This window comes from Ctenocephalides felis, unplaced genomic scaffold (genome assembly GCF_003426905.1).
Source record: "Ctenocephalides felis isolate EL2017-DRISC unplaced genomic scaffold, ASM342690v1 CF-g0.4_SCAFFOLD_01886, whole genome shotgun sequence".
Lineage (NCBI taxonomy): Eukaryota > Metazoa > Arthropoda > Insecta > Siphonaptera > Pulicidae > Ctenocephalides > Ctenocephalides felis.
Window position 1 is genome coordinate 90105428 of NW_020538040.1, and position 24522 is coordinate 90129949.

The window sequence follows — 24522 nt, forward strand, 5'->3', positions numbered from 1 at the left end:
AGAACCATATCCAAGCCAACTTTTTCGCAGAGACGATCGAAAATTTATAGAATAATTTTCAACGAACAAAACCGTTGGTTTTGTGAAATCCGCACCCCATTTCATAGTTTTTATGCCGCCGAAGAATTAATTTTTTCGAGAAAGAAGAAAATTAAAACTAGATTCGATCACGATACGATTAAATTCTAAATTGTAGTAAACCTTAGTAAGCTAACCTAAACCTAAACCTATCCCTTACAAACCTAATCTAACCAAACCTAAACTAACGGATATATTAATAATTTAAAGAAAACGTAAATAAATCAGAAAAAACTCACTCACGCGACGTAGTATTTTTAGAAGAGTTTGTAATATCGAAATTTACATTATCAGATATACGTAATTGCCTTTTCTTTTATAGTTCAAGGCGAATTTTATTCACGCACTTATACTTTTAAATCGAGAATAGGACGTTATAGTTATATTAAGCTATACATACAAATAGTTTAGAAACTCAATGAACTTATTTTTAGCAAAAATAGTTTTATTATTCAAACTTTTTCTTTTTCTTTTATTTCAATTCTTTTAAATACTGTATAGATATAAAAAAGCTGAATGATGACACACAACTGTGTCGAAACGTATAAATAAATAGTTCATTATTTATTTTTCTTTTATTTTGACGATTGGCTGCATCTATATGTATATATAGATATATATGTATATGAAGCGGTTGATAGACAAAGCTGGTTGCAGATCCGAAACATTTTCCGTTTTCTTCATACGAAATTTAAGATTTATCACCGGCGCTCGTATTTCTCTGGGGTCGACTATGCAGCTAGGCGTTCGATGCCGTCAAAGCCGATGCAATGTTATTTTGTGCACGTGATAAGGAAGCATTAGGGATTGATATGTAGGCCGATGCGCGCTGTATCGCAACGATAGGTTCATTTTTTTGTGTTCGGGTTCTTTTCGAAATAGGTTTTGTCTGGGATTGTACGACGCAACGGCGCCAGTCCGACAACTGGGCGACAGTGACTCACTCACTCAGTGGGTGCGAACGTGGGTGTCGACTAGGGATGAACGGCTTAACAAAACGTCGATGTCAAACGAATATCATTACCGAAATTATTATTAATTGTTCATGACAGTATATCAATTCTTTTGTCGTACACATTCTGAATTTTGTAATTGTGCTTTGAAACTACGCATCATCGTCAGAGAGCCAATTATGATATATTCACGAGATCCCTTTTTCTATCCTAAGGCTTATTTTTATTAGATTTTTGTTATATATTTTATTACAGAAACAGCCATATTTATTATATATATAGCTAGCAAACCCGACGAACTCCGTTTCGCCACCAGATGGTTTCGTGAGAAAGATGAAGAAATTTTTTTTTTGTTTTATATTTGAAAAGGAAGAATTTGATTTTATTACACAACAGTAATGACTTTATTTCGTTTACAAAAATGAAGTGTTTTTTAGTTGAACTTGTCTAAGTAAATGAAATTGAATCCGCAAATTATCCGTTTCATTAAAATGCTCTTTGGTAAACCACATTTTTTGTTTTTTGGTCTGACGTTAACACAAACAAAGGGGATGGTTTACCAACTCGTGAACAGGCAACGTATAGCTTCCCATGTAAAAAACAATGATTTTCTAAATAATCTATTTGAAATTTATCCCGCAAACACTAAGCGATTGGCCTTGCGACTTGTTAATTGTCATTGCGAACTGGAAATTGCAGTCGTTTGAAGTCAAATGGAAGACCAGTCGGAATAATTGGTATGTCACCAAATCGCCAGCAATTTTTGATTGAATGGTGAAATTCAGTGCGTGCACATCATTATTCTTTGCGGCAAGAATTGCTCGTATGCATACCAAGCATAATTCTGATAATTCTCACTAATGTCATTACTCGAATTTTTAATTACGGCGCGTGAAATTCCAGCAATTTGCATTAAGGCACGATGCCATGCACTACTAATTTTCTTATCTATAAACCTTGCGGAGCCCGAGACCTTTACAACGAATGCAAAATTGTCGAAATCGGTTCGTGCGTTTTGGAGTTATATCGTCAGGAAAGAAAACCCGACTTATTTTTATATATATGTAGATAATCTATTTGAAACTATTTAAAGCAATTATTGATTATTTTCATTACTCGAATTTTTACTACGGTGCGTGAAGTTCCAGCAATTTGCTTTAAGGCACGATGCTGTGCACCACTAGTATATATATTATTTATATAGGGCTATCTATTATAAGAGGGCTTTCCTGTAGTTTTGTGGTATCGGGCAATGGATTTCGAATCAGAGGCTCCAGGTTCGATACCCGCCACTTTGAAATATAGATAAAAATATATTTTCAAGCCCTTTAGGGATAGTGTCATACACGGCATTGCTGAATTCATAAAAATCACCAGTGTTGCCACGATATCACACACAGACACACACAAACACACACACACACATATATAAATAAATATATATATATATATATATAATATATATAATATATATAATATATATATATATATAATATATATATATATATATATATATAATATATATATATATATATATATATATATATATTTATTTATATATGTGTGTGTGTGTCTGTGTGTGATATCGTGGCAACACTGGTGATTTTTATGAATGCAGCAATGCCGTGTATGACACTGTCCCTAAAGGGCTTATATATATATATTATCTTGATAGTTTTTTCGACGTTGAAACATATTTCAAAGTAACTAGCAGCCCATTCGTCGAAATAAAAAAGGTAATAAAGTATAAAAACTTTTATTTATACGTTTCGACACAAGATGCGTGTCATCATTCAGCAACTACAACAATTTGAAAATTTTATTAACTAATATAAACAACAATAAAAATTAATTAAAGCATAGAGAAACATTATACATACCACAGGACAAAAACACTCAACAAAAATTTATTTTAAAAAAATTAAACTTAATAACAATTAGAAAAAAACATTTTTTAGAAAAAATTATGTATAACTAAAAGATTTGAAAACTAATTTTACTAAAAGTTATGAAATACATCATTGTGAAGCTAGAAGCACGCCCATACCGAGCATCTAGACTCGACTGAATTATTTCAATAGGCGTGTTGATAGGAATGGGAGGGGACGCATCAAGGACAAATTCTACGAGGCATGAGAAACGCATCGAATACAGAGGTTGAACTGGGATTGATCAAAAGGAAAAAGCAAACCAAGTAAAAGTTAAAACAAAAAAACAAAATTGTAAAAAAATAATATAAAAGAAATAAGCAAATTAATTTTTTGCTTTTTTAATAAAATCAATAACTATCTGGTAACTATCATGTAAAAGGTGGGATGAATTGCGTTTGTTAACACAAGAGGAGGAATTTAATGAAATAAAAAAGGATTCAGCAAATTTTCTAAGGTCACTATTTTTTTCGATATAAAGAATAACAGGATGTGAAGTGTTAAAAGTGTGATTGAGATTGAGCATATGATCTGAAAACATCGTTTTGAATTGGTTTGGATTTTTTGAATTATAAATATGTTGATTAACTCTCTTATAAATATACTGAGAACTTTCTCCAATATAACACATATTGCAATCATTGCAATCCAACCTGTAAACAGAATCGGTGACCCTATCAGACGGGGTTCCAGACTTAAGAATCGAAAAAAGGCAATTAAAAGTATTATCAAAACTAAAAACTAATCGGAATCCTTCTGAAGAAAATAACTTTTTTAAAAAATACGAAAAATTGCTTAAAAAAGGCAAACAGATAGTTCCTTTGTATTGGGTGGAAGAGGAAGCTATTGAATTTGAACAAGAGGTTGAAATTGAATTATTAGAATTCGTTTGTAAATAAATTAATCTATTGTTAATGATGTTGTTGACCAAGTGCGAAGGGTAACTATTGTCTTTGAGAACGGAACGAATAAGGGTCAAATTTTTTTCCCAAAACATACTGTTACTTAGTAAAATAGCCCTGTCTATAAGAGAGATAATGACAGAAATTTTAATGGAACGCGAATGAAAAGACAAATAATTTAAATATCTTCCTGACCACGTTGGTTTCTGATACCAATCAGTCAGGACAGAATTGTTAACTTTATTTTTAGTAATTCTTAGGTCTAAAAAACTAATAGAGTCATTCGACTCATATATATATATATATATATATATATATATATATATATATATATTAGGGTATATATATATATATATATATATATATATATATATATATTAGGGTATATATATATATATATATATATATATATATATATATATATATACATACTAGCTGTACCGTGTCACGTTTTGCTGTGGCACAATGTGATTGACTGGTTGACAGATGGGAAATAAAACAAATAATAAATTTCATAATAGTTTAATTTTGCAAGATTTGTGTATATACAATATTTTTTGTTTTTCTACTGTCTGCATTAATGTAAAGACTATCTGGCTTGCCAACTCGACTACACCCGAGATACAGTTGGCCATGTGAAAAGCAATCCTGATCTAAATCCAAACCACACATTTCAAAGAATTGGCCTTGAACTTTATTTATTATGATTGCAAATGCCAATCATGGGTATTCTAGAAATGAAAACATCATCAATAAAGTACATCTGTAAGAACTTATGGTCACTATCTGGGAATGGTAGAAGAGTGATTGTGATATATTTGGCCTTTAATTTAAAATGTTCATGTGATCAGTAACAATTTGCGCACCAAATGACGTCATTTTGAAGCAATTGTTATATTTCCTGATGTTCGATAGGAAATGTTCTGATTCAGCAGTAGATCCAGCAAGTAAAGTTTTTAATGGCTCTGGTGGTGCATGAAGTTAAGGCAATTTGATTTTTCCTCCAGCGCAACACATTCCTTTCGCTACACACATGACTCATCTGACCAACGTCAACATACTGACTTGAACTATAATCAATAGCTGAATTGTACTGAAACGCAAGGCGATTTCATAGCACCTTCAGATTAGCTGCTCATTTTAATGCATCGTTCATTCCTTTCAATGCGAACCAAAGTAGCCGCAAAACGCGATTCAAGTACTCGCAGTCGTGCGCCTTCAAGCCTGGCTGCTAGTCTTTCTACTGTTTCCACGTTATTTCTCTGGAACGTACTTACTGGATCCTCAGTCATATTCGAAAACCATCTTTTCGATCCTTCTGTGTGGCGACTTTCTGTTGGGCATTATTTTGTTTCGCACTTAAACTTAAAAAAAAGAATGACTAAACTTCTTATTGTTCTTATCTCGACAACAATATGACAAAGGATAGATAGCATTCGAAATTTGTATGCAAATGTCAAAATTAAGCGTATGGCTTTGAGGCAGGGCCACGATTAAAAACAGGGTAACATATATGTTGAAAGTGTTTAAATTTGATGTTGAAATGTATGATTAATTTCTTGGAGGGCGTAACATCAAGTAAAAAATATATATAAGGTAAACATTTTTTAAAACATCTTTATTTTTCCATACGTTTCGACGTAAAATTCTACGTCATCGTCAGTGGTTCTACAATTTTGAAAAAAAAAAACAGAAAGTAACGTTAAAAACTAAAAATACATAAGCAAAAATAAAAAGAAAGAGATTTAACTAAAGAGACAGACTAATTATATCTCAACCTTAAATTAAAATAATGCATAAAATATTAGTTGCTTGAAATTCTTAGATTATCACTTACACATATTAATACAGCTTGTAAAAAATTAATAATTGGTAACAAGCACCAAATGTCAGTAATTTTTTTTTATAAAAAATAAAAAATAATTAAAAAATAGAATATTATACGTAAGCACTCGTGTTCCGAGGCAGGCCAAACAAAAATAAAGTTTTGTAAAAATCCGAGGTCAAAATTTTGTTACGAGGTCAAAAATCTTTACCTTATTTATATTTTTTACTTAATGTTACGCCCTCCAAGAAATTAATCATATATATATCTATATATATATATATATATATATATATATATATATATATATATATATATCGAACATCTATATCGAAGTTAATTTTCAAACTACTTTTCCATACCTATTTGCATAATGTCTGGTATTAGCTTGGAAATATGTATGAGAATGAAAGAATGGGTTGATGGTTCGTTTGGGGTTAACATGCTCAGAAATCGTGTTGTGTAATGAACCATTAGTGTACCATTTTAAAGGGTTTTATTCATAAACATTATATATTTAATAATATTTTAATTTCAAGGAATAAAAATATATTTCAATATATTTTTATTATAATGTAATCATACTTTCAAGTTTAAAGTTTAAACTATCAACATTAATTAATATCAACATATTTATCATACCATTTTTAGTGATTTTTAATACATATTTTTATGAATATGTACAAATATATTTTTGAACATGAAAGTAATCACTACATTATAAACGTGTTTCTTTAAAGTTTTGCTACTTATAAAAAATATTATTTTAGTTTGTTGTAATATTTTCACGTGTTATTAAATCTTAAAACTAGCGGTGTATGGCATCGTGCCTCAAGGCAAATTGCTGGAACTTCCCGTACCGTAACGAAATATTCGAGGAATATTAAATGTTTGCAGATAGATTATTATAAATATTAAAACATTGTCTAATATTTATAAGGATTATATAAACTGAATTGCAAAGTTGAAATTATTTGTTTAAAGTATATTATAACTTTAGTCAGAATTAAAATTAAGATCTGAGTTTCGATATACAAAAAAAAAAATTGTAAAAAAATTGAAAAAAAATTGAAACAATTTTTTTCCCAGAAGCAATTATTTTGTTAAAACAAGCAGAAAGTTCTTTGAATCATTCAAATCTGACGCTTAGTTCTCGTAAAAACTGCCATTTTTTGCACATTTAGCTATGTATCGTTGAAATGGCTGGACCTGCTCTTGCCAAAAACTAATCACCTCTTCTCCCAATCATTACCAATTGAGTGTTTTTTAGATCATTTTAATCGGATACTCCCTCATCTGAAAAACTCGATTTGTAGTTTCTGCACTCTTTGCTCCGTATATCCGTAACGGCTGTACCTGTTTTTGCCAAAAACTAATCAGCACATCTCCTTATAAATAGGAATCGAATGTTTTTTGAACCATTCAAATCGGTTGATCCGCGCGCGTGGACGAAAAAATGCAGACATACAAAACACACACATAAAAAACACACACATACAAAACATACACATACAAAACACACACATACAAAACACACACATACAAAACACACACATACAAAACACACACACATAAAACACACACACATCAATTTTTCTGAGGTATGCCAAAATGTTCTGAAACCTTTAAAACATGAAGATATGCAAAAAATTTTATTTTCGATTTTTGGCCCGTTACTATAACTACCCTACGGGAAGTTAAAAAGATGTTTGATCTGTTTGCCCTCTGGCTGTGCCTTTTTACCCTGCCCATAGTGCAAAAAGGGACTCATAACATATGTTAAAATAGTAAAAAATATGTTTTTATAATTAGGAGTTAACTTAGAATTTTACCGAACATAGCTTTGACAGTTGTTTGTTTGATACATGATCTATGTTGTTATGTAGTTCATTTAGTTTAGACAGTATAATTATTGAAAGTCAAATGGGACTCATCAAGTCGTAACTACCAATTTTTTGTTTTTGAGCGCAGCATAGTTTCTTAATGGCTGCTGCTTTATATATTCTTTGTTTTTCAATACGAATTTTCTTTTAATCTTTGTATTGGTTTTCATTTCAATTCATTTGTTTGCTTTTATTTCATTTCATTATTATAAATTTATAGTAACGTAAAATAATGTTTTGCATATTCTGAGTTATATAATTTCTGACATACATATAATTTTATACCTGATATAATGTAAAACATATTATAATATAATAGTATTTTGTTATAAAACATATTATAATATAATAGTACTTTAGTATTTTGTAAATAAATGTACGACAATAGTTAATCTAGATTTGATAGGACTGAATGAAATACCATCGCAGTTCGTAATTTAGACATTAGTTACAAAGTTATATAATTTGTTCTCTGGTACTGTGACATATATAACTTTAATTTAATCTTAGATATAACCTTTGCACTTTCTAATCAAGTTTATTAGAAATTGTAATAACTTTCGACTCTGTTGGGACATATGCGCGAATAGTGCGAGAAGGTTGGGTGTTGTTTTCTTCTTCGATACAATTTTACCGTACATCCTAGTACGTAATATGTATTAGGAGGCGGAGTCTCACATGCGCGCGATCTACCAAGTAAAGCGCAACCAACGCCGGTTTGGAATTTCTTAATAACCGAAAAGTGGACAAAAATGATCACTCATCGTCATTTGAAGGTCTTACTTTTAATATTTTAACAAGAAACTTTGAATTTTTTAGCAACATCTTATTAACAATAACTAACATCTTACAGGAAAAATTGTTGGCCCAAAGTAATCGAAACTATTTTAAAATTCTATTTTCGGAACTGAACTTTAAAAATCAAGCAACCAATCTATTTAGTATTTTATTACTATTATTTTGGTAGTAGTAATATGACATCGTAGAATGGATACTTTTGTAATGGTTCAAAAATATTTACAGATTTTTCCCAAAATTTTAAATGAAACTTATTTCTCATCAATACGTTATTCGATATATCAGTTTTTCTAACGTTCGACGTTTAGAGTGTAATTTGATCATCTTCAATGTTTAAACTATTTCTAAAGTATTTTAAATTATGGGAGTTTGATTAAGGAGGTTGTTATTTTTTTTATTTTTCTTTGTTTCGGGTTTGAAATTTTTTGATATTATGAAAGCTAAAAACCTAAGAATTATTTTTAAAAAAAATCATCTCAATATCTATTTTTTTGACGAAGTAATAGATATATTTATCTTTATATGTATGATCCTCTGAAAGCGTTTTTTTATCGCTCCGCGAGCTATTGTGTGCCTGCTGCATCTTTTTCATTATAATACCTCACGCACATGACCTTTTTAATGTGTCAGCATCTTTGAACACCATGGTGTATTTAGTACATTAAATTAAATGGTGTATTTGGTACATTATATTGAAAACTTTAAATATGTTTTTCTCAAATTGACTTTTTTCAATGCGGTGCCACAAATTAAAAAAAAACTACAAGTCGGATCGACTTGCATTTTTTTTAATTTGTTCACCACTGCAATACCTAGTCCCACTACCTCAAACAACTTGATAACATTAAGCAAAAAAATTTTGCGAAGCTTCTCGCCCCAAAAAAGGCCTTTTTTGACACTTTTTTTTTTAAATAGCTGCCATTTTTTTTTCTTCTTGCTTTTTTTCTTTCATTTTGGTAGGGGGACTGGATTCAAACTTCTTCTTGAACGTAGTTTTTTTTTTTTGTTTCGGGCGATGCGCAACAGATTATCTGTGGCACCGCAAAAGAGATCGATTTTGCAAGACCGACTTTGGCGCCCCCTGGTTAGAAAATGACGGCGCAAAAAAAAAGAAGAAAATCACGTAATATTCTATGACTTTGTAATTTTTGTTTAAAAAAACCGCATGTCTCTATGATAAATACATTTCGAGAAAAACAAAAACAAATATCTTGCATTTTTTGTAACAAAAAAAGAACAACCCCCCCCTTAATGCATTTTGAATACATTTTTATTTGACACGTAAGCGGATTGAATGAGCCTAAACTCCATTACATGTCTAACTGTAATCTTTATATTTTGCCTTATCACTATTTGAATTTATTATAAGATACGTGCACATTATACTATGTAAATATTAAGTTTCTTGTCATTTACTTGCTGCATATATATATATATATATATATGTATATATATATATATATATATATATATGTATATATATATATATATATATATATGTGCTTTTACCACAGGTGTCTTATTAAAATTATAAAATACTCTGTTCAGAATATTATTCAGACATAAGAACATTTCAGTTCTAATTCTTATTTAAAATTCAGAAGTAAATATATTTAAACATTTTAATTTAACTTTTAACTTTTTAAACGGAAACAATAAATTAAGGGTAATATAAATCTATAGAAAAGAAATGCAAGTAATAACACGATATTTGTAGTATTTCTTGTATAACCTGCATTGAATCATTCATTTTTTCAAGTTCCGAAATGAAAAGTACAAGGCGTCTCCACCGCACATCTTTTGTTTCAAACATTGCTTAAATTTTTGTAGTATTTTAAATATTGTGTTTTTAGTGTTCAAGCATTTGATTTATTTCAAGTATGTATATTCATTTTATAAAACATTATTTTATATTTTTTCTATATTGATATCACATGTTTTCGTAACGACTGTGATAAGTTAAAAATAAACAAGTTAAAAGAAATTTTGTTTTTGATTGCAGCAACGGATTTTGTCAATTTACGTCTCCTATGGCAACTTAAATATTTGTATAATTGTGGCAATTTTTCTGTAAATTATCTCTAGTACTTTAATTTATAAATTATCAATCGGTTATTTGCTTAATATATTCCATATTAAGAACATAGTTTCGTAAATGTAACGCATCGTCTTCGTTTATTGTCTTAAAACTCTATTGAAAATCTATTTGATGTTATATCTGATAAAGTAAACGATATGACGTCATACAAAATAAAACGCATCGACGCAATATATCTGTATTAGGGAAAATTCCGTGGGTGTTATTCGTCATCGAGCGTCGCGGCTCCGCTGTGGCTAGCCTTCTGACGCAGTCCGTTCCCGCATTCACGCACTAGCTCGGTTTTGAATCGCGCCCGAGCGTCATTGGGAACGTATATTTCATTCAGCCCTGTTATTATCTAATTGACGTTTTTTCTTCTTATAAGATCTTCACGTAGAATTTATCGAATGTCTTTATAGATGTTTTTCCAAAAATTTAATTTTTTTTTTACTTGTAGTTATAGTAATCATAAAAAATATTTTTTTATATGTATGTGTTTCAAGACCACGTTTGTAGAGTAATATATATACGCATATATATAGTAGTATATGTGAGCATGTATGGATCTAGCACGTCTATAAGCGAATGAATCGAACTTAGCCTCTCAAATATATTTCTCGATGTCGCAAAATGAGTATTCATATATGTTAAAAATTTTGAGTTTTGGGCTAATATTTAATTATCAGTATTTATATATATATTTAAAAATATTTAACTATTGTTATTGATTTTTTTAAAATTTTATTGGCCAATTTGCTTAATGTAGGATACCGTATCAACAATACAGTGGAAAATGGCCATTTAATGGCCAAAACAGAATATATGTCGTCCCCGAATTAATTTATAAGATTTTTACAGATTAGATCACAATTCGTGTGAATTTGGGTAGTATAAGGTGTAACTGATTTATAAAAATCATTTTTGTCGAAGGATTTTACCCATGATACCGAATATAACTTGTCAAGAAACTATTATGTTTATTATAAAAAGAAAATAAGGTTTTAAACTTTTGTTACAAAATTTAAAATGTAAAAATTTAAAGTAACTAAGTTATTCGAATATTGCAGTTATATACTAGTAAAGAAATTAACTTGCATTTAAGTCATTATAAAACTTAATTATCGCTCTGTATATAATTACATTTATACATATTTGGCATTTTGAATGTAATGATTCAGATTTATTTTTATCTTTGGCTAATTCAAAAAATTGGTATTTTATTATCAATAACTTTATGACAGCAATATATCACAATCGATTTGAAAGTTGACGGCAGCTGTTTGCTGAACTAATGTGCTGTTTTAACACTAGGTATTATTTGATACTGTGTAGCGGTTTGGCTGATATAATACGGTTCGTTTGAAATTGCATCATAGTTGTAATGATCTTTTTATTGCTGATATTTTTTTAAGAGTTCTAACCAGAATTAAGTTTTTTGCGCATCTATGTTATTTGTTTGTGAATATGGAGTTTGTATTTATATTATTTTTGTGTTTATATAATTTTGAATTGATAGTAGATTAATTGATTTTATGAGTTGATAGCACTGCGTGACAGTAAAATTAATCCATTTTCAATATATAGCAATGTGCTAGTTTTACATAAAATTACAACAAAAAATAACAAATATTATATTTTATGCCTAAAAAAAAAGTCATTTTATATAATTTTTGAGCGAGGATAAGGACTTACTGATTTCGTCGTAAGCTTCAACAATTATCAGCCATCATGTGGACGTCCCATCTCTCCTGATATTGCTCCTCCATAAACCTAATGTCTTGATGGATTCTTTTCTCTCTCTAATATCTTTTGCAGAAACCTAAGTGAGAGCGCTAGTAATGAGTTTTGATGGTCATGCTGCATCCCAGATCTTTCAAAAATGATAGCATGCATTCGACAAGCTTAATAAAATTATCGACTTTTTTTATTTTCCAGAATTTTTTTTCCGACTAACAAAATGAACGACCTCCTGGTTTTCTTCTCGATTTTATTCACAGGATTCAAGGACCGTGGATTTTTTATGAGCTGTCTAATTTGGGAATCATTGACTATATCAGTATCTAATTCGCCCTGTCTTCTCTTCAACATTAGGTCTCTCAACCTATTACACGGTAGGCGGAAGAGGTTGATGTTCTAGCTTGTTTATCATTAGTTGTTTATCATGGATAGGGGTCATATAACTGTTCGTAAGTAGACCTCAAGACTATTAGAGTCGTGGCGTATGAGCATTTGCTTCTATTGTTTAAATTTAGTTCATTGATATTTACCACACAGAAGAAGTAGTGGGGGGTATCAAAATTAGATGGGGGTATCAAAATTATATCATTCTTTTTCCTTTTGGACATTAACGTTGCCATTTTATTACATAGTATGAAAAACTCATGATGTATCTTGATTGCGCAATTCAATTTTAAAATGACTGAAACACGCTGTCTCTCCGCAGTTTGACATAGGTTTTTGTCGAAATTCGTCGACAACACATTAACCACAAATGTAACAAAAACTATCTGGATTATGCATACAACATCTTACGATTAGTTATTCGTTAAACTGCGATAATAAAAGTCGAAATGACTAATGGGGGTAGTTCTCTAAAACTCAAAAACAGGAGCTCTTAAGGAAAAACGAAAGATTTATCTGAAATCATGGTGCAGTTCTAAATAGGTTGACAAAAAAAAAGTTTGAGAACCAATTGCATAAATCACATACACTGGTTGTTTAAAATATTTTGTTTTGCGTTTCAGACCCTAATGTAAGTTATATACATATACCATAATAGACCAAGAGCCAGTGAACCTTTTGAATAACGGTGTTCCTGTAAGGCTGAAAATTTTTGTACAGGTGATTCTTAACGTGCTAAGTACGGAAACGACGGTCTGGCAGGTTTTAGCCCTGCACATCATGGTCGTCCAGGCGTTTGAAAGTGTAAAAAATACCCGAAAATTAAACTTGTTCCTGTAAGGTTCAAATTTTTATACGATGTAATTCACTCATTGAGAAGTTCGAAAATCAATCTGCCAGACGAGCCGGAAAGTGAGCAAAAAATGCCCCAAAATAAACTTTGTCCTGTAAAGCTGGAATTTACATATGTGTTTATCTAAGCAATTCGAAAAAGGTCTGTGCAATTGCCAGACCATTCTGGCTAGCATAAGCCCTTGCCAGACGAAGGCAAAAATGCTATGGCGGGAGGCGAGTAATAGGCGTTGCGTGAAAACTTAGCATATATTCAAACTATATTATGAGAAATTACAATTTATATAAAATATTACAAATTTAAAAAAGTCTGTGCAATTGCCAGACCATTCTGGCTGGCATAAGCCCTTGCCAGACGAGGGCAAAAATGCTATGGCGGGAGGGCGAGTAATAGGCGTTGCGTGAAAACTTAGCATATATTCAAACTATATTATGAGAAATTACAATTTATATAAAATATTACACATTTAAAAATTTTAACATTACCGCCTATGTGTTCATCAGCTCCGTTTGCATCCTCCTCAGCAATACGAAAAGGATGTTGTGATATTATTTCAAAAATTGAAGAAGGAACGGTATCTCCCACGAACCAATTTAATTCAAATATTTTTTCAATCAATATCCAGCCAGTATTTTGAGGTTTAAGAATTATTGGTACTTTTAAATGACTATTTGAAAACTATATCTACTCATGCAGCATGTGCTGCCATTATTTTTTTGAAATATTACCAAATGTTTTTGGTATATTTTTCATTGAATGCAGTAAATAAAATCCATCGAAAACAACAGCATCATACCAAATTGTTTCGTAATCAGTTATATTTAGTTTCGTTATCAGTTGCTTGTAAGACTTCAATCATTGCTGATTTCGCGGTTTTATAGATAGTTCCATCTGCGTGGCAAAGTGACATTAAAACTAGTTGGTATTCGTATTTTGCCTTGAGGCAAGTTACATAAACTTCCCGACTTAATCAATAAAAAATAAATTAATTTATGAGTGATTAAAAGTATTACGAGTGGATTTATTGCAGATAATTGAAAACGAACGAACACGACGTTAACTCGGGGTATTTTCTAAAAGCAAAGAACCAGTTTTCGTAAGATTTCAATGGTTCAGTATGTTCATTAAGACGAAGTACTCTGGCGTTATACCAAGTAAATTGTCTAAGTTTAATTTTAACAAATGTGAAATTAACTACTTATTTTCTCAAACTTTGATGAATTTTTAAAATTAAACTACTTGTCGTAATGCGGTAATATCTCACTAAATTCTATAAGACCATGATATATATATCCCCCAAAAAAATTCCATGAAAATCGGCTTAAATTTTGTTTTCAACAGTTAATTACAAGAAAACGGCTTGGTAGATTTTCACCTAAATTTAATCAGTATCATTCCCAACTAATATCTTTCGAACAGTTTTTTGATTTTTTAAAATCAATTCGGTGATATGAGCTTAAATGTGGACGAAAAGTTTAACAATTTCTCCAAATTACAAAGAAACGGCAGATCGTCGCACTAAACAGACAAACGATAGTCCTCATCGAGGTACATCAAATGGCTTTTGAATTTCTGAAATGGGTTCAGGCGTTTTTGAGCAAACGTCGATAAAAGGTCTAATTTTGATAAATGCCAAAAAAAGCGATATTATTTTTTGCAAGTTTTGATGAATTTTTAAATCGGTCCAGTCGTTTTTGAGAAAACGTCGATTTACTTACGGAAAAAAATCTGTTTACAAATACATACTTTTTCCAAATTTGGTCTCATTCGATTCAGAATGGCTTGAAACGTCGAGAAAACATAAAATTAACGAATCAGATTTTTCGATGAAAACAAACTTTTTCGGGAAGCTAACAATTGTAATGGGATATGATAATATTTTTTCAAGATCAATATTTTATTGGATTTATCGCGCTAATAGGCGACCAACCAAATCACGTTGGACACGAATTTCGTGAATTATATTATTAGCTTTAATAGGTTTCTTCTTTTTTTTTGAAGAAGAAATTCATAATTTTTACCTGTGAAATTTTTTCTTCAAATCTCTTACCCTCCGTTGAACATTCAGAAATGAATGTTTTTTTCCAATTTACACCTACTTTCATAAAATTCAATAGCTACTCAATAGAAGCCTGAATTGAAGTATTAATTAGCGATATATCTGATAATGATGATTAATTCATGATGATATATATTTCATTGTAACTAATTAAATTTATTTTGACCATAATTTGTAATTTCTTATAATATAGTTTGAATATATGCTAAGTTTTCACGCAACGCCTATTACTCGCCCTCCCGCCATAGCATTTTTGCCCTCGTCTGGCAAGGGCTTATGCCAGCCAGAATGGTCTGGCAATAGCACAGACTTTTTTAAATTTGTAATATTTTATATAAATTGTAATTTCTCATAATATCGTTTGAATATATGCTAAGTTTTCACGCAACGCCTATTACTCGTCCTCCCGCCATAGCATTTTTGCCCTCGTCTGGCAAGGGCTTATGCTAGCCAGAATGGTCTGGCAATTGCACAGACCTTTTTCGAATTGCTTAGATAAACACATATGTAAATTCCAGCTTTACAGGACAAAGTTTATTTTGGGGCATTTTTTGCTCACTTTCCGGCTCGTCTGGCAGGTACTTGTGCAGGTCGAAATGGTCTGGCAGATTGATTTTCGAACTTCTCAATGAGTGAATTACATCGTATAAAAATTTGAACCTTACAGGAACAAGTTTAATTTTCGGGTATTTTTTACACTTTCAAACGCCTGGACGACCATGATGTGCAGGGCTAAAACCTGCCAGACCGTCGTTTCCGTACTTAGCACGTTAAGAATCACCTGTACAAAAATTTTCAGCCTTACAGGAACACCGTTATTCAAAAGGTTCACTGGCTCTCAGTCTATAATAAGTTAAACTAGTTAAACATGTTTTTTGCGTTTGTTTTATGAAATATTTCGAAGCGCTTAATAATACAATGCATTTAATCATTGAATTATTGCACATAAAATAAAAAAATCAAAGTGCCACGACATAATTGTAACCATTTTAAGGATACAATTTTACATTCAGAACTGCCCAAATATTCATATGTTCTCGAGTACTATTTTTATGGCTTCGAATTATCGAAGAGAAGAATACATCGACATTATCAAATACTCGTATCTTACGCCTCATCGACTCCTGTGCTCCGTTGTTTCGTTTTGTCTCATTTGTCCATCTAATGCTCGTACATTATTAAGAGGCCATATCACGAGAGTCAATTGTCAGTACATCGTCTTCTGCCCGAAAACTCACACGGCAACAGACTTTCCGTTAGAAAGGCTGTCGGTTAGTGCCAGTTTCATAATATTAATATCATTGAAGTGATGAACTATATCTTAATAATATGAATATTTTTTAACTACTTTTATTTTTGTCTATTCATCAGAGGATAAGAAAAATTGTATGAATAATAAAATTTATAATGAGCTGAGGCATTCACCGATGTTTACATTCAGAATAAATTTGTTTAATAATAACGTAAAATAAATTATGAATAATAAATTTACAAAAGCTTTTTTTTTAACTCATAACATGAATATTAATAAATAAATAAATTAATTTCAAGCGAAAATTATATGTCATATGTATTTTAGAATCGAGATCATACGCTTTACAAACGTTTGCTTTTATGGAAACATAATTTTTTTAAGTATTATTTTTTTAAGTAATATTTATATAAAATTGCTGTTGTTAAAAAAAATCTCTGTATTATACTTTTAAATTTTTTCGATGTGAGTAAAACTTTTGTTTTTATTTTATATATTTTGAATCTTTCTAATGATTTTGGCATTATTGAAAATGTATATATATATATATATATATATATATATATATCAGTTTTCGTTCTCCAAAAGAACTTAAATTTCTATTCCAAACTGCCCAATTTCATGGATTTATTTCTTCTCATATAGTATAAGAATAAGAAATAGGAAACAAATGGTATAAGTTATACTGTTTTCATGAATATTATTATACTATCAACATCATGTGTATTTGGAAGCTGATATTTTGTCAATAAAGTCCTTTATATAACTTGTAGTTTTAAGTACTGGCAGGAAAAAGCAATGAAAAATGAAACTTTCCAAGTTCACTATTTTTTTTTGCAATATATGGTGATAAAGTGAGTGATTAATTTGTAATCATGCATTTATTTTAATTTTTTTATTAAAATAAAGAAGCATATTATGATTTGTACATCATAATGAGAGGAACAAACTTTACATAACTAAGAAATTATAAACTATATAAACTAAGAAAGAATTATTTATTCGAATAACTTTATGGTTGACAACAGAAATGTCAGGGGCTGGAGATATAAAAGATATTTTTATTATATGACAGAAAAATGTCATAAACTGCTGTGAAAGCATTATTGGAGCAAATTAAGTTCGGCAAAACGACGTTCACACATACGACCTTGCGAAAAATTTATGATTGAATTGCAGGCGTGTTTTGATACACTTTCTAGTAAAAAAGGGTTTTAAAGTGTAATTAAATAGAAAACGTTTATACGGTTATCAAAATGTATTTGATCTTTTTGAGGTCTGATTTAAGACTACATATACTTAGCCATGTCGGTTTTACATTCTGCAAATATTTTTACTTACCGGGGCAGCCATTGAGAAATTTTTGTTATTTTGTTAAGTAATAAAGCTCTGATATATCGTATTATTCGAAGATTTAACTAAATTATTTGTATGTAGACTAAGCGAAGTATGATGAAATTTTTTGTTTGTGAGTAATCGAAATACAAAATATTTTGTATTTTGAAACCTCTTTATTAATGTTATTTTACATCACGTTGGATGGCATCGTGCAAATTGCTAAATCTTCCCATATTGTATTTAATTTTTTTTTTAACTTTGAAAATTTTGAAATTTTTGAAAAAAATTGGACTTTTTTTGACAAATTTGAATAAATAAGTTTGTTTTTATATTTTGAAAATTTTAAATTTTTTTCAAAACAGCGTAGCTGTTTTAGTGATGAAATATTGAAGCGTGTAAGCGCCACATTGCAGTCTATCGGTTAAACATTATGAATCTTGGTAAGGAACCCATAGAGATGTAATTAAAATTTATACTTATTATTAAAATTAAAAATTTAAAAAATATCATATAATTTGTTATGCATATGTCTAATGATCATTTGTGACCGCCAATTGTTACGTTTTTTATTAGATTTTTGAAACCGCTAGATGTGTCTTCCCAAAAAATCATTCTTCTTCATTTTGCCAATACAATTAAAATGTTTTTTGGATCATTTAAATTGGACGTTTCTTTCTCTCAAAAACTGATTTACAAATTTTTTTAGGTATAACTTAAAATTAGCTACAAATGAATTAAAAGTGAAAATTCGTGCAAAATTTTTGAAAAATTTTTCATGCTATTTTCATACAAATATTTGATTGAATTGCGCTCTATCTAAAAGACAATATTAAGAGCTAAAACTTTCAGAGTCCGGATTTTTATGCAGGATATAGTTTTATTGTTTTCCAGGTTGTTGCTTGTTAATTCGAACAAACTTACTTGTGATCGTATTTTCGTGCGTTTCACGGCGATTATTTAAACTGAAAGCTAATGGTGAAATATTTCCATGTCGATTTTCATCTAATGCTTACTCTTACTAAAAATATTTTATAAATAAATATAATACTAACATTTAAAAGTGATAAAATTTACCAATAAAGATTTGTAATTCTATTATAAACAAACTATTTCAATTTTTATTGCGCGACATTTTTAATAAAAGTAAAAATCAGACGATTTTTGTTTTTTTTTATAAGTAAGTACTGAGCTACATGTTTGACCATTATCATATAAATATAAATAGATTTAAAATTGAATAAGGCAGAATTTAACAAATGCCCAGATTGATTTTAGCCTACTTTGCTAAACAACGTATGAAATGATAAAGTAGCAAAACCAAAACAAAACAAATGCCAGTCATGTTATCATAGTGTAATATAATATTTATTGAAACTATCTTCATAAATATATAACAATGCATATTATATTTGTTTTAGTTATTTGAGCTATATTCTAATCGGATTGCTAATGAAAATGGGCAGACTAGCAGAAGCCGAGGAATGTTTGTTACATTATTTGCAAAACCTGAGTCAAAATAATGATGACTTTATTGTGGGACTTATTTCCGGCCAACCAACTCAAAATAAAGACTTAATAATTCATTTGGCTCGTACACCGGAAATTAAGGTAGCAAATGAAGGAATCGATGAAACTGAATCTATCAAAACTAGCGCGGTTTCGCATAAGAAGAAAAACTCTAATAAGTGTTTGACGCACATATCAGATAACTGGGTTGCAAATCATGCTCTCTATACAACAAGGATGTTACCAGGTGGGATGTTTGTTTTAGGTATATTTATTGTGTCGCCAGAAGGTCTGTTCGAGAATACTATACAAATGATAAAAGTTCGATCAATGTTAACGCAAATATACAAGGTTTTGAAAGATAATAAATATTTGTATGCTTTGCCAGACCAAAATTCTTTCGAAAAGTTAGTTTTACATTTCCATACAACTTCAAAGACCTATTTATGTAAAAGTATTAATATCGATCAAGAGTTTAAACTAGATATAAAACTCTCTAACATTGATTGGAAATTCATACCGCAGGCTCAAAATCCAGATTGGTTCCAATTGGATTGCTATTATGAATTAGATGATATATTTCCGCTAAAGACTAATAATAATGAAGTTTCTATAAAACGTCAATATGAATCAATATTGAGTTTTATTTCAAAATTGGTGTGGAGCGCTACTATGTTTGTTGATGGTGAAGTTAAAGACAATGACATGACTCTTGAATCTATCTTGCGAGAAAAGAATTCTCAGCATAATAGTGGTGAATATAGTAGAAGTTCTAAAAGGTCATTGTATGAGTATGACGATGAAGTGTTAGATAGAAATCTATCTATTTCGATGTTTGTTCCTAGTGATAGCTCAGCGCAACCTAATTCAGAACTTTTGTCAGGAAAAGATTCTGTAGTAAAATTGCCAGGTTCTGTTAGTTTTTCTGGAATTGTATCTAGTAGCGTGTGGATGCATAATTCTTGTAAATTGTCTGATGCACATAACGCAATAAGGAGCGACATAATGCGATCATTACAAGCTCGTATACAAATTTGCTGCGACTCTTTAGATACCGATACAGTTGAAGATCGCATATTAATATCTGAACCCCCAAGACGGGTGTTGATTCCTTCAAAATCTAAGGTCTGCTTTAGCGATTATATATTCAATGGGGAAACAGTAAGCGAGGCTGTACTGTCAGCTCATGAAGTTCTAGATCTATTTATCGAAGAAGATAAAATTATTTCTGACATTGAACATCCCGCAGATAACTCGGATGAATGTAAGATTCTGCACAATGCAAAAAGCGGAGAATCTATTTTGTACAGCTCTCGAGATCAGTCCAATCAAGGACATAGAGATACTAATACAATTATGATTGTATCGGGCATTGTTGTATCGCTTCTTGTACTTCTTCTGAGTTTGTTAATTCATTTTTATTCTAAGTTAAATTAATTATGTTGTGTTTGAAAACATTTTTTTCAGCGATTTAAATATTATTTTTAATATTGATATATATATATATATATATATATATATATATATATATTATCTTTGTCGTTATTTGGTAATTCTGGTTTGATTTCTCATATATCAATGCATGTACAAACGATCAGACCTTATATATATTTCTTCTAATAATTTATTATATAAAATACTATAACTATTACGAGTACTGTAGATACATTTTTAAATAAATTTTATACTTGTTAATAAATAAACGTCATTATTACTTCATAGCTTATGATTATGATTATAGCTTAGTAATTTTAAACTCATATAGTGACAAACATATTATCAGTAATAAATAATATTTTAATGGGTCACATCTTGTGTTATTCTTCGTGTTTTCGTCTAAACATAATAAATTATCTACACCACTTAGCCGTGAATACATTTTAAAATATTTTACTTTTGAGAGAACCTTAAAATAAGTTGAATTGTAGCAAATACCAAATTTTCTACTTTAATACTCATAATTTTAGAACTAATATTAGAAGCAAGTTTGTAATATTTCTGTAACATATCATCGTTAGATTTGTCTATAATATTTGACGATTTTCTATTATATTACTTTAATATTTATAAATAATTTTTAATTATTATCATATAACAAATTTTTCATTGAATTTGTTTCAGAAAAAAAACATTCATAAATCATTTAAATATATATTATTTCCTTCAGTGTTATAAATATGAACGCACCCGGTAAATCTTCGCAATAATTTTTTTCTTAAATAAATAATGGACGATAATATTGTTAAAAAACAATTATTGCAAGAAATATGTAATTTATTGAAATTGAAACCACGAGATAAATAAAAATATATTTGAAATATTTTCAATTTTTTCATTTTTTAATTCTATTTCTAGGGTTTTTTATATCTATTTCTAGCACATATTTATTTCAGTTTAATCATGAATCTACCAACAAATGATATCTCAAATTGAGATTTTCGATATCCTACACCTAATATTTTAAGAGTAATAGGATTAATGCTTAATACCTTCAGTAGTTTTTTTAAAAAATCATTTCTTTCAGAATTTTTATCAGATTATCAGTAATATGAGTTCTTTTCAGAATTCAGCATTTTTTAAATCTGGAATACTATACTTGTAGATATATTTCAATTAATGATAACTCAAAACAAACAAATTCGTTTTTATTGTATTTGATTAATGTGGAGACATTTAAAATTGAATATATATGCAATTACCAAAAAATGTCTTTTAAAAGAATGATAAATAACTTTATTAGGTCTACTGATCTTTTGGCTGCGTGGGTGCAATTTGTTTATACTACCTAAATAATAATAAATGTTATTAAATTCTTTATTTAGCATAGTGCTCCTTTCAATGAAAACGTAACATAATAAAATTAAAAACTTATCCTTCATAATAAAAAGAATTATTAATAACCCTCAAGCGACCCTATCTGATGATTCTGTACACATACCCACTGCATAAAATCTTATGATTATTATGGAAATTTGCTTACCAAGTAAAGCTTCTAATAAGTATTTAGGTTAAACGACTACATTTGTTTTGAAAACGAACCCAAACAATTTTGCTCATCAAAGAGAGACATAATTTATTTCAAGATATGAAGTAAGAATAAAAGAAATGTTAAATTAAGCTTGTACAAGCTTCCGCATTTACATTTTAAGTATGAAAGCATCTTTATGGATATTAAATGATTAAAAACATAACTTTTATATATGATATTTCATAAAAAAATAAAAACCTAATTGTTGTTCTGGTTTTCTACATCTATATCGATCGTTTTGTGTTTTTTTCTAAACTTTTCAAAAAAGTCATATTTCTCGAAAAGTATTTTTTTCGAAAATTTCAAAGTTCTCAAAAATCTGTTTTTTTTTCAAAGTTAAAAAAAAATCTTTTAAAAAAATAATTTTTGATATGAGAAGTTTTAGCAATTTGCCTTAAGACAAGATTCCATGCACTACTAGTTTCAATGATAAACTGTAAAAACAGTTATTAAATAGGTTAATAAATATAATACAGTAGAAGTTCCTTATGCGCGCTTCCTTCATTTGCGTTTTCGCTATTCGCGGCCAAAAAATTGCGACTCAATTCTTATATACGCGGATAAAAACTTCGATATTTGCGGATTCCAATATGTACCGAATCCAAAATCCTCTGTAAATGCCGTCATTTTGAACTAATAAAGAAAACTTTGACATAAGCCGCCTTCGTAGCCTTGGTCGTCTTTGCCGCTATCGGGGTTATGAGAATGTAAACCAATAGAATGAAAACAACCTTATTTATTAGCTTATTAGTCAATGAATAAAAAATATTTTTAGTAAGGTTTGACTCAAATCGACATGAAATTCACATTGCCAGTCCATTGAAGAAGTGCAATTTTCTTTAATTACTTATATGTACAAGCAATAGAAATAGTGATTTCTTTTATTCTTGTACAATTCATCAATATTGTGAAGTGGACCCAAGCTTTTGACCGGTATTATATATATATTGTATATTAGGGTGATCCTTAATATGAACATTTTCGCATTTCCTTGCTCCCAAGGGCTCAAATGGTTCCAAATTGATAAAAAACAATTCTCTGACAAGGAGAACCCGCGCATTGCTCGTCTGGGATTTTGATGAAATTTGGCACAATGGTAGATTTCATGCCCAAACTGACTCTGGTAAAATATTATAGGCCTATGAAAAGCGGTTTAATTATAAAAATTAATTAAAGTTTGCATTTAAGCAGCGCACTGTACACCATCGGTACACATAGCATGGAGCGTTCTTTCTTATCAGCGGGAGATTGTCCGAGTGGTAACGTCGGCGAATTGTAATTTTTGCGTCTATGGTCGAGAGTTCGAATCCCACTTAAGGTTTTTATTTTTTTTTACTATTTTCATTTCATATTTATAACTGCATGAGTTAATAATATTAAAATTAATTCAAATTTTAAATTGATTTTATATTTTTCATTAAATTCTATAATAAAGTCCCCTTTTACGTGTATATAAATTTGATGTGATACCAGAAAAATTGATGTAAAACATTATAATTTCATATTAATAACAACAATAATAAGAGTGAAAAAAATATAATTTCTTTGCATATAAACGCTAATATAAGTTCTACAATTGACTGGATGATACTTAAAAATACAACAAACAAAAAAATAAATTTTTCAGTGAGGACATTTCAAAAATTTAGGCAGTGTTGCATAAAGATTTTGCACTAGCGATGGTTTCTTAAAAAATTCTAATACTTGCCAATTTGCTTGCAAACCAATCGTATTGGATCATTTTTTGAAAAATATACACAGATAACTGATGATGAATCAGAGAATGTATCTCGAATGTTTTTTTCTTTTTAGTTAATTGTTTTTCTTGTTGTCTGATTTGACAACAATTTTCTATTTTCTAAATAAACAACTTTACCTGTGTGGAGAAATAAACTGCAAGCTATTTTTATGTTTATCT

The 24522-nt window shown here is 29.7% G+C and overlaps 1 protein-coding gene across 1 annotated transcript in view; it reads left to right on the forward strand.

Moving 5' to 3' along the window:
• The window catches only part of LOC113375507 (protein odr-4 homolog), a 29736-nt gene extending 5853 nt beyond the window's left edge, over positions 1-23883 (forward strand). The window contains exons 2-3 of the mRNA XM_026615438.1: positions 19489-21003; positions 23781-23883. Of these exons, the coding sequence (XP_026471223.1) occupies positions 19520-21003; positions 23781-23883 (1587 nt within the window). The 5' untranslated portion in view covers positions 19489-19519. The remainder of the gene's footprint in view (positions 1-19488; positions 21004-23780) is intronic.
• The last annotated feature ends 639 nt before the right edge of the window (positions 23884-24522 follow it).